General features: G+C 39.0%; 2 protein-coding genes across 2 annotated transcripts; one reads left to right on the top strand and one right to left on the bottom strand.

Annotated features, from left to right (window-relative positions):
- The first annotated feature begins 251 nt into the window (after window positions 1-251).
- tm9sf3 (transmembrane 9 superfamily member 3) lies at window positions 252-11,530 on the top strand. Its single transcript, XM_077581275.1, has 15 exons — window positions 252-443; window positions 1,793-1,988; window positions 2,436-2,558; window positions 4,815-4,975; window positions 5,110-5,187; window positions 6,347-6,478; window positions 6,558-6,724; window positions 6,801-6,895; window positions 6,970-7,100; window positions 7,684-7,823; window positions 7,956-8,024; window positions 8,104-8,250; window positions 8,337-8,420; window positions 8,518-8,594; window positions 10,022-11,530. The coding sequence occupies exons 1-15, from the start codon at window positions 351-353 to the stop codon at window positions 10,087-10,089; spliced, it is 1,761 nt and encodes a 586-aa protein (XP_077437401.1). The 5' UTR covers window positions 252-350; the 3' UTR covers window positions 10,090-11,530.
- Window positions 11,531-12,350: 820 nt separating this feature from the next.
- prdx3 (peroxiredoxin 3) lies at window positions 12,351-17,087 on the bottom strand. The gene is made up of 7 exons (XM_077581281.1): window positions 17,014-17,087; window positions 16,060-16,150; window positions 15,806-15,947; window positions 15,262-15,397; window positions 13,528-13,631; window positions 13,223-13,388; window positions 12,351-12,511 (listed from the first exon to the last, which is right to left on the bottom strand). The coding sequence occupies exons 1-7, from the start codon at window positions 17,047-17,049 to the stop codon at window positions 12,461-12,463; spliced, it is 726 nt and encodes a 241-aa protein (XP_077437407.1). The 5' UTR covers window positions 17,050-17,087; the 3' UTR covers window positions 12,351-12,460.
- Between the last annotated feature and the right edge of the window lie 214 nt (window positions 17,088-17,301).

Below are 17,301 nucleotides of genomic sequence, written 5' to 3' on the forward strand. Positions count from 1 at the left end.
GGGAAGCTAATTCGTATGGCCGTTTACTTTGTGGCACGTTAGACCATTGGTAAATATGAAGCTCCGGTCTTTGGCAGTCAGATGACGTGGCTGAAGGTTGCGGATGATGCGCAGCCACTGTTTCTTTAGTCATCGTTTCATTCACCGCTACCCAACGTGATTGGATGAGCCACGTCACGTGGCGCACTCCAGCCAATCGGAAGTGCATCCGATGTATAATCGTGAAACACTTACGCCATATGCGTAGAAGAGCGTCCCAAAAATCGCCTCAGTCATACAACCAGGAAGAAGGTGGGATAGCACCGCAAAGCTAACACCCCCGATCTTTCTGCACACTTTCACCGAAAAGAATGGGATCATCCAGGTGGAGGGTGGCAGCTGCGGTGTTCCTCACTCTACTAGGCTCCTTAATACCTGTCGAAGCAGATGAACATGAACACACAGTAAGGCCGATTGAAAAGGGGATTCATTTTGAAATAATGGACGTTTGTGCTGTTTGCAACATGCTAACGCTTTGCTTAGCCTTGGAAGTACAACTACACTCGGATCGCCAAGATGAGTGTCACCCGTCGTGTTATTTATCGTTGAATACTGGGCTAGGGAAGCGACAACGAGCCTCACCATTAGCTGGCTAACCTGTCAACGCTCATCGGCCTAAGTGCTTATGGCCAAACGTTTGCCTGCTGGTTTGTTAGCATGGCTTGGTAGCTCCTCAAGCTATTTGGGAGAACCGGCCGGCGGAAGCGGTGCTCAAGTTTGACGAGAGAACAGTCGCGCTATCAGGTCTTGTCACAGAAAGCGTCTGTAATTAAAGTATTTATAGTATATTTTACGGAACCCGTAAAAGACAAAGTCGCCTTCGTCTATGCTAATATGTGTGGACACTAGTGACAGGCCTCACACTAGTCTCTCGATCATAAAGGGATTGGACGATTTACACTTATCACATGCATACTTGCAGATTAGATATGTAAATTAAACCATTAAACAGGAATGTTTAATCGTGCATTTGGCACGGTAACGATACTTTTCCACGTGTTGCGTAGTGGCAGAAATTTTAAGTCCGGTTACATAGAAATTAGGTCAATGATCAATCGATGTGTTGATGTCTTAATCAGAATCTCTGTGACGTATTAAAAATGTAGAATAATAATGAGACGCTGAGATCTTGTTGATTTGGGTATGTTCACAATCTTGTGAACAACTTTGTGTGTGTGTTTAATAAGTGGTTTCAAGAGCCTAAATACACATTTTTGCTGCGTTAATTGTCCACAATAATTTTATACAAATCAGTCAGTTTATCATATACTGTATATTACATTTTCAATATATTGCTAAACATTTTGCATTTGTCCCTGAAATTGCTGTCAACCCGGTCATTATAGTTAGGGTAAGTGGCCCCCTTACGAATCAATTTGAGGATTTCGGTGACATAATTACCAGCATTCTGGTAAAAATAAAAATAAAATTACTGTGGACCCTGAAACAGTGACAAGTTGCAGATTGAATATTTACATTTACAATCCATAGTTGCCATCGTATTATGTGTTTAGTTGAATGTTGTCTAGCTTAACATGCTCACATCTTTTGCTGTTTGCGTATATGTTGTCTGCTTGCCCCCCAAAAAAGTATGTGAGGGTTTTACCAATATGCATTTATGACAGCATGACACCTACTTCATACAATGAATGAATGAATATGATTTTTGGGGGTGAAATGGGAAGTCATCTAATGGTGATATTGACCTAAATGCTTACATGATATCATGCTAAGACCTTGTTTTCCCTTTCAGTACACAGATAAAGAGGAGGTAGTATTATGGATGAACACAGTGGGGCCTTACCACAACCGACAGGAGACATACAAGTATTTCTCTTTACCCTTCTGTGCGGGCACAAAGAAAACCATCAGTCATTACCACGAAACACTTGGAGAAGCTCTGCAGGGAGTGGAGCTGGAGTTTAGCGGCCTTAACATCAAGTTCAATGGTATTTAATTCCATTTCGTCTGAGGGACTAACTGATTTTAAGAGTTTGAGTCTCGTCGTCTGCCACAAACGACTATTTTGCTAGACTAGTTTTGGTTATTAATAGACAAGAGTTCACCGGGTAATGCCTATGTAATCCATGGTAGATGGCAACGTTACAATATGTTAGCGTAACCAAACATGACATCGTGTTACTATCGGACTAACGGTCCATTTTATGACATTTCAGACTTGATCAGAGATTTCCATCAGACTCGTGTATGCTGGCTAAAAAAATCTAAACACGTTAGAGTTAATAAGAGTATACATTTGAGATACAACTGTTTTACAACTGTACAGAGAATACGAACAGATTGTCTGAAATTGGAACACGACCATTTTCTCATTACGACTGCCTTTCAAAGTACAGATTTAATATAACAATTCTGCATTTTCTCCACCTCTGTAGATGAAGTCTTGCAGACAACGTATTGTGAAATTGACCTGGACAAAGCCAAACGGGATGCTTTTGTGTATGCAATAAAGAATCACTACTGGTACCAAATGTACATTGATGACCTGCCCATTTGGGGTAAGTGAAAATGAAATTGATTAATTATTGATTATGCAATAACCGAGGCCTGTCACAATAACAAGTTTTGCCTGATGATAAATTGCCCCGGAAAATACTGCGGTTTTCATATCATTTTTCAACTAATGTAATGATAATGGTATAATAATGCAATTACGCCTTTTTAAAAACAAACTTTTATTTGTTGAGAATATTTAAAATTGGAATTATAAGGGAAAAAACATTGTTGATATCCAAAACAATCCAAACCACCAAAAACAATAAATAAAATGGACGATCAGTAAATAATGTGTCTGTATACAATTGCTCTTGTATATAAAACCAAAATTCAGTCGCAACTCGCGTCAGATACACAAAAGTAAACTCATTTTACCCAGTGTCTTTGGTAAAGAATGATCGAGCCTGGCAAACTTTTGCGCTCATTTTTAATTATCGTGCAATTAATGGATTTATTGATTATCACGACCACCCTATGAATAACGTTTGTTTAGTTTACATCATTATTGTGTAAGTTGTACTGTCATTATGTCATAGGAGATAGCTGCTTATTATCCATGGATGAATTTCTGAATTTGAATTGCTTGCCGTCCTCCCACACTTTGGTTTAGTTCTAATATGTCATCTTAGAAGTCACAATTCATGTTGTGTTCACTTGATTCAATTTGTATTTGTACTTGTATTATATTGCATTCAGTTCGTACTTCATACACAGTCTATATTATGTTAGATGGATTTGATTTCTCAATATCATCATGTTAACAATGAAGCCATTCTTGTATATTTAATGGTATTTATATGAGTGCCACACCTTTTGCTGCTCAAACAAAAGTGCAGTATTAATGTAAATTCTGTTGCTAGAGAAGGTAAGGGGCTGGAGTGCATGTACAATTCGTTGTGTTGTCTTGTGTATATACTACAGTCAGCAAAGCGACAATAAATTAATAAGGACTTTGACCTCCCTAGACATGTCTGTACAATGAAATACTACGATAAATCTTTCAATTGAAAAAGCTCAACTTGCAGCCGCATTCTAACTTCACCATGCAGGAAAAGAAAACTCAATATAATGTCTGTTTTTGCACCCGAGTCCAAGTCGGGTCACTCTCGATTTTGAGTCGGTCCAGTCAAAAAGATATGAACGGATGTATAGATAGATGTAGCTTTGTATATTATATAGGATTTCTGTATTTGAACATATTTGACTTACTCTATAGTGAACAATATATTTGTTTGTCATTTAAAAGCATGGCATAAATGTACAAAGTCAGTGCAGTTCATTTGCATAGCTGGTGGGTGGGCTAGTGTTTGCTTAAACTAAATTACAAGCATTAGTGGCCGCACTGTATTTAGTGTTTTAGACACGCATACTTCTGCTTCCTGAAGCCGGTTCTCCTGCTGTCACTCCTGAAATACCAGTAGTACCATACAGTGTATAATGAAAAACTAAGCTGCTGCCGTTTCATTTGGCAAGATCTTTGTGCCACAGAATTATTTTTGTTCTGTACCACGTTAAGGAAAAAAAAAATCTCTACGGAGATGCGATTAAATAATGAGACAAAGTTGAGTTGTCTCATTTTGCTCTCCGTACGAAGTCTAATCTTGACAGAGCAAGCTGCTACCCTTCAACCTTTTGAACCCTTCCTAAAAGTTACAGGACAGGGTAGGGTAAATGTCTCTTCTTTTGGGGCAAATTGAATACTTTATTAACGGTTTAAACCATACATACACCACAAACTATGATCCCAAAACACTCTGGAAGAGGCTCATTGCGTTTAAAATGCTAATAACAATCTGTAGAGAGGATTTGCATTGGACAGTAGACAGATTTTAAAAAAATGACGTAAAAAATAAATAAAATTACTTTGTGAATGCTGAGCTTGCTGTTGACACTTGGCCGTGATTATCAAGATGCTATAACGTAAATATAAAGTATTAGTAAGTGTGTTTTATATATTACATTAAGTAAGGTAACTTTTGCTATATTTCTGTATGTTGGTAAGCTTATAAAGCAACATATTTTCTGGTATACTACCATTTTGATGCCCTGCAGGAGCCTGGAGTGGAAATACAAAGGAAAAACTTAAGTCTGGCAAATGCTGCACTTTGAGTTGCCTTGTGTATGACGTGCTATATAAATAAAGCTCCCTTGCCTTGCCTAAAGCAAATAGGCCGTGTCAAAAATGACCTTAGTGTTTGACGACTTAATACCTTGACTATTTCTGATACAAATTTCCGTTCATATCCATTTCTTTCCAGGTATTGTTGGCGAGGCAGATGAGAATGGAGAAGATCACTACCTTTGGACATACAAGAAATTGGAGATCGGCTTTAACGGCAACAGAATTGTTGATGTAAATCTAACCAGTGAAGGCAAAGTTCGACTTGTGCCCAACACAAAGATTGCAATGTCTTACTCTGTGAGTAATGTATGACTGACTGGAATTTCCTTTGCTATAATCGATCATTACTTATTGCTGGCCCTGTTTGGCCTTGCTAGCATGATTTTGTTGTACACAAATGTTAAGTGTCCCTAAATGCATATACTGTGCAGGTGAAATGGAAGAAATCGGATGTGAAGTTTGAGGACAGATTTGACAAGTACCTCGACCCATCCTTCTTCCAGCACCGGGTGAGTGAGTTGAACGGTCTGCTTTAGGTCATGTCACATAACATAACATGCGACTGCCATGTGAGCACGCGTGTGAACTCTATATAGAAACAAATAGACAAATCAATAGAAAACGTGAAATCAATCGGAAACCGTTTTCCCCCTAGGATACCAAATATTTTTAGAAATTCAGTGTTTTTGTTCACATTTTTTAAAAACTTTCCCCCCCCCCGTATTTCCTCCATGTTTTTTTGTGGAAACTATGTTGAAGGGTTTTCAGGGTTTCTGAGTGTTTTTTGGGTTTGAAAAACAAAGAGATTAGCTGTCACATGATTAAATAAATTTAAAAAAATCTGATTAATCACTTAATTTAAAAAAATTGACCATCAAATTTGAAGAGTACATATTATTTCTTAATTTATTGTCTTGCGCAGTCAACATTTTGTGATCCGCTGCGGCACTTTTTTTTTTTTTTTTTAATCCATTAATTACTTGCACTTACTGCAATTACCGAACTTTTTTTTTTTATGACCCTAATATTTTCACATTAACAGATATTCAGAATGTCATATGCCAACATTTACAACATGATTTGTTTGCATGCATTGTAGTTAAGTGCATTGCTCAAAATTTGATACCAGCATGGTGAGAACAAAGTGATATTCTACAATTACCGTCCAAATAGGTCTCCGCTAATTGAACTGAATTCAGTATTGTACAGCAGCAGTTGTACCTTGGTGATCTTCTGCGTGCAGTAAAATTCATTTATCCTTGTCGTAATGCTCCCTCTGAGATGTTGGATGTGTTGATTGTTTGTAACGAACCACATGATATTTTGCAGGCCCCCGGTCTTCCGCCAACGTCATTTGTCGTCCTCCGCGTATTGTCGGCATATTTTTGCTAGCGGCTGCCAATAAAAAAAAAAAAAAGAAGAAATGTGGCTTTGCGATTGTATATTAAACTTGTCATGCTTCAAAAACACAGTTTAGTCCGGCAACATTTTATTTAAATTAGCTTGGTTTTATCCAAAGTCTTGCCAAGATGATTTTTGAAGCAAAATTTGCCATCGAGCGCACCACTTGGCGAGCGCACCACTTGGAAGCCTCCTTTGTGATTAAATTCTTTGACACACAACTTTGAAATATTAACCTCTTAATCTGTACTATTTACTCATTCTCAGATACACTGGTTCTCTATCTTTAACTCCTTCATGATGGTGATCTTCTTGGTGGGTCTGGTGTCCATGATTTTGATGAGAACTCTCAGGAAGGATTACGCCAGATACAGCAAAGAGGAGGAAATGGACGACATGGTAAGCTTCGGTAACGATCGAGTGGAAATCACTCGCACTTTTAAATGAGTTTATACGATGCCGTGGTTCCTCCCAATAGGACCGAGACCTGGGAGACGAATACGGCTGGAAGCAGGTGCACGGGGACGTATTCCGGCCCTCGAGCCATCCGCTGATTTTCTCCTCACTCATTGGTTCCGGCTGCCAGATCTTCTCTGTATCTCTCATTGTCATTATTGTGGCAATGGTTGAGGATCTGTATACCGAGTAAGTCAGTGCAGTAGAGTGCACGGTGCAGGTTCATGAAAAGATTTTAACAGACGTGTATCGATTTGCTCTGCAGGAGAGGATCGATGCTGAGCACGGCCATTTTTGTGTATGCTGCCACTTCCCCTGTCAATGGCTACTTTGGTGGAAGCTTGTATGCAAAACAAGGAGGTAAGTAGACCTTTGCATTTGCATGTCAGAAATGGGATTATAATTGTTTTGTTTGATTCCTTGACTTAATGCAGGGAGAAGATGGATCAAGCAAATGTTCATCGGGGCCTTTATGATCCCAGCAATGGTGTGCGGGACGGCCTTTTTCATCAACTTCATTGCAATCTACTATCACGCCTCCAGAGCGATCCCTTTTGGTACCATGGTGGGTCTACACAGACATACAAACCACATCCGGGCAACAACTAGCAATTTTTACTCACAACAGAATTGTACAAAAACTGCTGATCTTTGTAACTCTACTGCCCCATAACACAATGTTTCCCAAGCTTTATTGAGCCAAGCACGTTATTTACATTAGCGAAATTTCACGGCGCACCACCAAATATAAATGTGACAAAACCACACAGAAATTATGATCTTGTTTTAATGTACTCTCAAATCGGAGAGCGTCATAAAAAGGGGAAATGATACAATACGACGTGTCTGGGATTGTGATTGGATAGAATGGTATGGTAAAAATGGGTGTGTTCAAGTTAAAGCACACGGATGCTGGCATTCCCTTTGGACTTGTTTAATTAGCGGTTGTACGTAATTATACAAACAGAATTATCAGTGAAGCCAATTCATGCGTCTAGTATGACCGAGACAACCATGAAACAGTTACTGTACATAAACCTGTTTCCAAACCTTTTTTTTTTTTTTTGAGCCATGGCACCCATTATACTGTTGCGGTATTAGTGTTGGTCGTCACGTCACATGAAATGTGTCTCCGTGTCCGTACGCAGGTTGCCGTGTGTTGCATCTGCTTTTTCGTCATCCTGCCGCTAAACCTGGTGGGAACAATTTTGGGGAGGAATCTTTCTGGCCAGCCAAATTTCCCATGCAGGGTAAATGCTGTGCCGAGGCCCATCCCAGAAAAGAAATGGTAGGTGTGCGTCGAGCAATGTACTTTACTCTTTATTAATGTTTGTGACGAGCATTGCCCAAAGGAAATAAGTGACTTGATTTTCAAACCAGTATCTTCTTTTTTTTTTTTACTGCAAATGTTTGTGCTCAGGTTCATGGAGCCAGCTGTCATCGTCTGTCTCGGCGGAATCCTTCCTTTTGGTTCCATCTTTATTGAAATGTAAGTTGACATCCTGAGAGAGTTTGTCATATTTTCAGCTCATTTTCATTGCACAAGGTGACTTTTCCTCCCTCATCAGGTATTTCATCTTCACATCGTTCTGGGCCTATAAAATCTACTACGTCTACGGCTTCATGATGCTAGTGCTGGTTATCCTTTGCATCGTGACGGTGTGCGTCACCATCGTGTGTACGTACTTCCTGCTCAATGCCGAGGACTACAGATGGTGAGCGTCTCTTGTCTCAGACTGCTACGTTTGGAAGAAAATAAGTTCTAACTTGATAACAGAACATTACATGTCTCCCATTTCAGGCAATGGACAAGCTTCCTGTCAGCTGCATCCACTGCAGTTTATGTTTACATGTACTCTTTTTACTACTATTTCTTCAAAACTAAGTGAGTGAGTCTGGTGGATGTTTTTATTTTTTTTTGGGGGGGGAGGGGTATAAATCATTTGTTGAAACTGATGGTTTTGTTCTCTGTCGTATTTCAGGATGTACGGGCTGTTCCAGACATCCTTCTACTTCGGTTACATGGCTGTGTTCAGCACTGCTCTTGGAATCATGTGTGGTCAGTCCTGCTTGGGTTTCTTAACTCTTTTACTGTCACGTTATTTAAAAAAAAAAAAACGGACAGTGCCAGCCGATTTCGAGCATATTAACTCCTCTATCAAGGCAAACAGAATATTGTGTGCTTTGACCACACAAACATGCTGGGTTAAATGAAAGCTCATGTTCCATTCTTTCATTAAAAAAAAAAGTATATTTCTACCTTATTCCGTTCTTTGGTAAACACCATTTGAAAATAGGTAATTTGAGTGACATTGAGCGAAAATTGAAAAGATAAGGAGAAAATTAGCTTTTTGTGAAAAGATGCATTTTCTGCACAACAGCGACTTTGTCACTAATATTTTTTGTTTAGTGACACTTTGTGAATTAGATTTAATGTGACAAAGGCTTTGATCATTCACGTCATCCTTGAAAACGTTTTATTTCCCACGATCCGCCATGTTTCACTGCAATTGCATACACCGGCAGAACATTGAAAAGAGATGCAATGCTGCCATCTGCTGGCCATAGTTAGTGGCTTTTTTGTGATTTTTACAACTATTCACAAAAGGAGCGCTGCTCAAGACGTTGCACTGCCCATTGAGGGGGGAAAAACGTAGTAAACGTCATTTAACGTTTTTGGCGCCGTTCATTTCGATTTTATTAGACGTCATTTAACGTTTTTGGCGGTAAAAGAGTTAAAAAGGGAAGTCAACCCAAAAGTTAAGGTAGACCCGTATCTATGGTTGGCGCTAAGCTGTGGAACAATCCACCTTCCACGTTCCAACTACCCACAGTGGAGTGTTTTAAGACTCTTTTATTCCTTGGCTTTTCGTTCAGCGTGAATTGTGTGGTCCTCTGGGTCTTTCAGTGTTTTATTTATTTTTTACTATTGCATTTTAGTATTTTGACTTTTTTTTTTTTTTGTAGATTTTATGCGTATGATAGTGTGCTGCTCTCAATGTGCCACTTTGGAAAGGCTTGTTTATAAAATGTGCTATGGAAATATTTATTTAAAAATGTATATATATTGATTATTAAAATTAGGGCATTAGGCGATTACAAATTTTAATTGTAATTAATCGCTTAACTCCTGATTAATCACAAATTTTATATCTGGTCTGAATGTACAATATTTGTTTTCTTACTCTTGTTAACAAAAGTGGGGGGGAAAATGTTCAACTAATAGAAATAGTTCCAATGAATTTTTGACGTCTATAGCCGTCAATGGCAGTGAACGAGTTAATAGATATGACACAGAACACTAACGCAGTTAAGTGCTGAAATAAATATTCTGAACATTGTAACTTTGATACAAACAATTCACACAACCCTGGCGGTAGCATTGGCTTTTTTTCTTTTTTTTTTTATACCATCATTTTGTCAGGAATCAGTGCATGTATACTGAAATCCCGGGGGAATATGGCTGAACGTCTGCGTGTGTTGCAGGTGCCGTCGGATACATGGGAACAAGTGCCTTCGTGAGGAAGATATACACAAATGTGAAAATAGACTAAAGCAGCACGGCAAGATGGATCATGGTCACGGAATCGCCGGCGTGTATCCTGGAAGACGGCCGGCGTACAACATCCTTTATTAGTTTTCTTTCTTGCAAAGAGATTGTGAGAATCTCACTTTGTACAATGTAGTTTTCCATTTTCTGAATGATTTTCAACGCTGCAACATGAAGTGAATCAGATGCAAAGCTGCGGGTGAGGCATCAAAGAAAAAAAAAAGTTGTTTTTATCAGTTGCTTTCATACAAATATTGGGGGCAAATGTTTAAGGCTTACGTGGCTTCTCTTCCAAACCAGTCCCACCTGAGACCAGACTACATACACGTTTATGGATGGAATAGTGCAGCTCTCTTCAGTGAAGAGGCCTAAGTATATTGAAAGCCTTTATTTGTTCTATTGTGTCAGAATAACAGAGTTGGCTTTGTGCCCGTATTCTGACTTGATTTCTATTTTGTATTCTTGAAGTCAACTCACAGTAACGTTAGTGCATAGTGCAAGTACTTTGTTCCCATCCAATTCCACTGCAAAAAAAAGGATGCTGTCACTTGAGTCAGTCCCCATTTTGGCGGCTCTTAATTCCCCTGTTACGGTGATCCATCCAGTTACAATGTTCAAGTCCTGCTGTTGTTGACTGTGGAGACGAGAATGAGGGGCCGATCCGCAGTCGGGGTACAGTAACAGACTTTTAAATGGATGTGATGCTTTCCCCCAGGTTTAGTCTTGTTTTTCTTAATGTTTGGGTTTGAATTACGTCTACATGTAAAGATAATATATGTATGAGGGGAGTGTATATAACCTTAATGTACCTTTAGATGTAGATCCCAAATGTATTTTCGTTGTACAGATTTACAATAGGGTGTTTTGATTTTTTTATGAATCAGCTAAAAACAAAAGGTATGTTGCGTTTGGTGCTTGGGGCGGGGCTGGTGGCGCTGTTTCATCTTGCCTGAAATTGCATGAGGTTTTCACCAAAACAGACTGATCAAATTGTTTCACTGGTAGGATCAGCTTCACAATGTGAAATGCATTGTGGAGGCAGGCTGGTCTGCTTATGCTCACATAATGATTTCCGTATTATTTAAAGCTTTAAAAAGGCTCAGCATTTTGTAAAACATTTCCCTTGCACACCATCTTTGTTGCCTAACATAAACGCCATGTGTGAATGTCCAAAGGAATGAGTTTTGTTTTCACATAACTGTACAAAAAAAAGTACACTTGGCTGTCTTCATAACCACACTGAGTGCTGCAGTCTTTCAAAGTCTTTATTTACCCCCTACATATTGTGTACATACAGTATGTTCCCTACTTGTAACGCCTCAGTTACAGTTCTTCCCCACTGAAGTTGATTTTGGCACCTCATGTTGTGTACCAATGTCTGCTGAGACATTTTCATCCTGCATATTGTTGTAAAAAGAGCAAATAAAACATGTTTATGTACAGGGGTTGTGAGCTTATGCCTCTTAAATGGTCTGCACTGTTATTGTTGGGGCGGCAGGGGGTAGCTTAAAAGAAGTGCTAAATTTCGTAGACAGTATTTTACAGTTCCAAACATGCACACGTTGAAAGGTCATCCCGCTTCCGTCCAGCAGGAGGCAGCGTTGCTGTCGCCGTCGAACTTGAACAGCATATCGACGCCTTAAAATAATCACCTAAATCATTAGATTTTTCAGGAAAAAAATAACCATTTGCATCATGAGTTTAAGCAACAAAATTAAATATTTAAAGAGGGTGGCGATATGTTCCTAATCCGACTGCAACAAATGATTATCAAAGGCCATATCAAAACTTTTGTTTTGGTTTGACCTCTCCCACACATTACACAGTGTAGTGGGAGTTTACTGTAAAGTACATCCATTTTGTGAAGGATAAAGTTTGAATTGTTCTAAACAGGGCTGGGGTGACAAGGAGGGAGGATGGCAGAAGCGCACCGTTGCGTCCTGTGCATGACAGGTGTGTTTGCTGCAATCTCATTGGTTGTGGGGGTCTGTGCTCTTTTAGACTGCCTGTGTCCAAATGTGTCGGCGTCATGACGTCACTCCTGGCGCGACTCGACAACACGCACACGCGCCAGGAGGGACGTCATGCAGCCGACAAATTCGGCCTTGGAGGACCCAGCCTTGAGAATTTAGACACAAGCGCTGTCTCTTTAGGGAATGGACGCAAGAGGGTCGTAATGACGAGGAAATAAAACATGTTTTTGTACCGGGGTTGTGATCTTCTGCGAATGATCTGCACTTCTATCGGACAAAAAAAAAAAGTACCAACATTTGTAGAGATTTTACTATTTTTCACATGAATGAGCTTTTATTAGCAGAACTGTCCATGTCACAGTGAATAAAACAAATGGTAAATCATGGACTTGTGCTTTACATTCAGTTGACTTTCTCAAAGTACTCTTTAGATCCTTCAGGGGTTGGTTTGATCTGAAAACAAAGGATTAACAATATTTGACTTTCAATGAAACGTTCATCTACAAAAAGATCATAATTTCTGGACTACAAAGCACGCCTGATTAAAGGCCGCAACAAGTGAATTTAGCCATAAAAACACACATAAATGCATATTAGCCATTTGTAAATATTCAATTTGGCTTGTGAATTGTTGAACTTGAATGTATGTTTGTGGGTCAGCGGGCACACGAATTTATTTATGCACACGTTGAAAGGCCATCCCTCTTCCGTCCACTAGGAGGCAGTGTTGCTGTCTCCATCGAACTGGAACAGCCATCTCCCGTTTTTTTTTCTGATCTCGCATTAATGTGTTTATTTAACACAAGTCGAGAAACAAATTACGGTCGTATTTTGTTTGCTCAAGATTGTTTTGCCTTGAGAAGGAAGACTTGCTACGCAACTTGATGTAATTTTACTACAACAAACTTGCCTTATAAATATTCTTGTTTTTCTTGCTATTACATTGTTGAACAGTGTGGAATTTATTGATGCAGAGTTAAACGCTTTTTTTGGGGGGGTCAATTAAGATCAAAATTGAAATATAGGCTAATCTTCTATTTTGAGTTCATATTTTTAAATCCAACTACAGAGGAGTCAATGCCTCACCAGTCATGAACCTCACCCAAAAAAAAGTAGCGGCTTGTAGTCTAGAAATTACGGTAGGCTGGAATATTGTCCACTCACTGTTGGCGACTTGGGTGTCCAGCTTGCTGGACACACCTCACCATGGGTCTCCACGAACTGGAAAGCCTTCACAAGCCGAAGTGTCTCTTCAACACAACGACCCACTGGCAGGTCGTTCACGCTCATGTGCTTCACCACACCGTTTGGATCGATAATGAACAGACCCCTAAAAGGACAGTCACACGTAAATATCAGGAAAACAGTTTTTAAGATGCACTTGACATTCCCTTAAAAAAAAAAGCATTATTTGCTGAAGTTTACTGAGTTTATGAAACATTTCAGAGTAAAAATTCAGCTGCTTGTACCTCAGCGCAATGCCCGGGTCTTCCAGTAGCACACCGTAGTCTCTGGAAATCTGCTTGTTGAGGTCGGCGAGCAGAGGAATATGAATGCTTCCTAAGCCTCCAGCCTGTCAGATATTAACATAAACACCGTCATGACAATAGACTATAACACTGACACGTCATGAGTTAATTATCGTACTCAACATACTGTGCTGTGAAAAAATATTTGCCCCCTTCTTAACTCATTCACTGCCATTGACGGTTATAGATGTCAAAAATTAATTGTAATTATTTCTATTAGTTTAACATTTTTTTCCACTTTTGTTAACAAGAGTATGAAAACCTAGAATTGTTTTATTGTACATTTAGAACAGATATAAAATTTGTGATTAATCGTGAGTTAACTCGTAAAGTCATGCAATTAATTACGATTTTAATCTCCCGACACTCTTAATTTTTAATTGTAATTAATCGCATGACTTCAATAGCTAACACACAATTAATCATAAATTTGATATCTGTTCTAAATGTACACTAAAAAAAATAAGTTTTCATACTCTTGTTAACAAAAGTGAAAAAAAAATTAAACTAATAGAAATAGTTCAAATAAATTTTGACGTCAATGAGTTAATGTCTTTTTTTTGTCTGTTATTTGTCACAAATGTTTCAAATGACTTTTTTTAAACAGAAGATATGCCTTGTGATCATCAAGATTATTCTTGGCAAATGTGACACAATAGCTATGTTTACACCTCAAAAATAAATATTTCTTTGGCTAGTCCGTTAGCCTGGCCACTTCGTGGCGTCTTTTTTTTTTCCAGCTGTGAGTGCGCGCACATCACGGAGAGGAAGGTGGAAGAGATGGGGGCGAGTTTTAAAGTCTGGTTTGACAGCCAGCATGTGGACGCTCGCTTCCGGGTGGTGTGGGTGCTTGAGAGTGCGCGCACATCACGGAAAGAAGAAAAGCGAGGTTAAAAAGATAAATAAATAAAATAAAATCAGATGTGACAGCCAGTGTGTGGCTTTTGGGCTAGCGAGCGCCTCGTTGTCCCCTACGATGACCTGGTGGGACATTTCCTATTCCAGTCACAGGATGCTTTAACTATATTTTCACAGCTCAAACATGTAGTTAAAGTGTAGGTGTGAGAAAAATGCTAAATGTGTTAGCATCCATTTTTCCAGGACTAAAGAGTGTTGACAGTTGAGAGGGGTGTGGTTTTAGCAGACACGCCCACAGCAACTGTGAGAGAAGATGAAGGCTTGATTTTTCACAGTTTTAAGTCTCATTTGATATCGGTTTTTTTTTTGTTTGTTTTTTTACTTACTCAAATTTGCCAGGATTTTTAACAACACTGTGGTATGTCAAATTTATAAGACATGTATTCTCAATGTGTAGGTATGTTAATAAATAAAATAATTATGAAACTGCAATATATAGACTTAAAAACACGCAACAACAAAAAAACAATACATCAGTAAAGGGGAACATTTTAAATATTTTTTCTTGGCACAATGACTACACTTCTTTTGTAAAGTAAAGAAAACTATAAAAATCAAATAACAACAGATGTGATTTGCGTAGAAAACAGAATCTAAAAGCAAAACAAGGTTTTCAAATAAATCTATTGGGGGTTAGTCATTTATGTGAAACACTACTGCTAATAACACACAAAATAATAATGTCATCCAGCTGTAAACAATATTTTGTGTTGATGACCGAACTTAATTGTACATTTTTCCACAAGGGTGCAATACCTTGCGAGGCGTGTTGGTCCACGCCAGGTGCGTGAAGTGAGAGTCCACAGACACGCCCACCACCTCGCAGTTGATGTCGTGGAACTCACTGGCCTTGTCGCTGAATGAGATGATTTCTGTTGGGCATACGAAGGTGCTGCAATAAAGCAAACACAAAATAGACATTTTAGGGGATTGTACATTATTAAGACATCTGTGACCCCGTCTTAAATAATTTACATGGTCTCTCTTTATTACATTAGTTCAGTTTTTCACCAATTGTGGTGGGGTCTGGAACGTACCCCTCGCAACAATCGCAGGTTCACTATAGATTTGAACCCGTCATCAATTTCAATCAATACAAATGCAAGCACTTTCAGTATCAGCTTTTTCAGCAATCTTGTGTTCCTGTATTAATTCATCCTCAGATAAATGATGTGACCTAAGACTGGTTGGTCATCAGAATAGACATATTGGCCAAGTATGTAAAAAAAAAAAAACACCCGAAATTTGTCTTCAGCATGGGGATGCTCTCAAGTTGGTCAGAGGGAGCTGCAGTACTCACAAATCCAGTGGGTAGAAGAAGAGGACCAAGTATTTGCCCTTGAAGTCAGCGAGGCTCATCTCCTTGAATTCGCCATTGTAGACCGCTGTGGCTTTAAAAGCAGGCGCCGGTTGAGTGACTGCTGGGATCCATCTGCATGAGGCTGAGAGAATGAACAAATTACCTACTAAACGCAGTACTTTGTGCTGAACTTGTGCAAAATCTCATTATTCAGATGAGTGGTCTCAGCAGAAATCGTGATTTTTAATACATACTGGTGGAGAAACAGGCCCTCTGAAGTGCAGAAGCAGACACGATTGGTTCGGCTGCAGCACCTCCTTGCCGACATGTTGCTGCAACTCTTGCCTGGAAAAATGACAGCCATGATGTTTACAGCTAAAATGACTTTTAAACCCCTGAGTGTGTGACTGATCATCTCCTACCTCAGCCTCAGCCAGGCTTTTGAGATTGTAAGGTGAACGTTGGAGGTGGCTATGACTAGTGTGGACTGAATGAGTGGCAACAATGTGGAAAATGCAGAAACATATTTTGAAAAATATGGAATGGGGAACTTTGTTCAAAGTTTTCACTCATGAACTACCATATGAACTGAATTAGTTCATTTAAAATTTGTGAACTGCAATTTGAACTCTTATATAGAGAAAAGCGAGAGCGAGAACAGGTGTGAAGCATGGTATTAAAAAGTACATTTTGATATGTGTGTTTTAATACATTTAGATTTGTTCAAAAGCTTCAAGAGGAATATCATGATGCACAACGACAATAATAATAATAATAATAGTTTGAATATGACAATTTATGTAAAAAAAAAAAAAGAAAGAAAAAAAGAATGACTACGTCGATAGTCAAGTGTTGCAAAAGACCTACGCACGCTCTATTTATTTTCAGTTTCGTAACCACTTCGTCCTGGATGGAAACGCTGCGACCGTTCAGTATTTTATAAGTGCACGTTCATGACACCGAAAGATGAAACGACAGTGAATATTTTTGAGATTATTACCTAAATGTACAATATAGTACACTTAAATCATGAAGAGGTCACAGGTTGCGCCGCCGGTTCAACGTGCGTCAGAGTGTGTCGGCATGTCAGCACAACCTAAAAAGCCTTGTCACGGTTTCTTCAATAGCATCTCTAGTGACATTATTAACGTGTAAGAGGAACGCAAACACATAGCGCGGTATAATTTAGTGTAAAGTTGTAAACTCACAGACGTCCTGAGGAGTCTTCCAATGCTGGCTGCCATTTTGATGATGTCAGAGGAGGGCGGTTGGTCTAGATATGGGGTGGACTATACTAATATTTCGCGTATTTCCTAATTATATACAAGTGTATACATTTTTTTCTTGTAATTACTAATTTTGTCATTGTTGTATATCAGTACAAAAATTGTCATGAAAAAAAGAAGAAGAAAATAAATCGATAAAAGATGCCTTCAAGTGCTCGCTGGAGACGAAGATAACATTGAATTATTCAGCTGTATATATTTCAATTTGAG

This window comes from Vanacampus margaritifer, chromosome 12 (genome assembly GCF_051991255.1).
Source record: "Vanacampus margaritifer isolate UIUO_Vmar chromosome 12, RoL_Vmar_1.0, whole genome shotgun sequence".
Taxonomy (NCBI): domain Eukaryota; kingdom Metazoa; phylum Chordata; class Actinopteri; order Syngnathiformes; family Syngnathidae; genus Vanacampus; species Vanacampus margaritifer.

Coding starts and splice junctions, on each gene's coding strand:
- tm9sf3 (XM_077581275.1), top strand. CDS start 351: ATGGGATCATCCAGGTGGAGGGTGGCAGCTGCGGTGTTCCTCACTCTA. Junction 6,479..6,557: donor AGGAGGAAATGGACGACATG/GTAAGCTTCGGT, acceptor TCCTCCCAATAG/GACCGAGACCTGGGAGACGA. Junction 8,025..8,103: donor GGTTCCATCTTTATTGAAAT/GTAAGTTGACAT, acceptor CTCCCTCATCAG/GTATTTCATCTTCACATCGT.
- prdx3 (XM_077581281.1), bottom strand. CDS start 17,049: ATGGCAGCCAGCATTGGAAGACTCCTCAGGACGTCT. Junction 15,948..16,059: donor GAGGGCCTGTTTCTCCACCA/GTATGTATTAAA, acceptor TCATTCTCTCAG/CCTCATGCAGATGGATCCCA. Junction 13,389..13,527: donor GACCCGGGCATTGCGCTGAG/GTACAAGCAGCT, acceptor CTGTCCTTTTAG/GGGTCTGTTCATTATCGATC.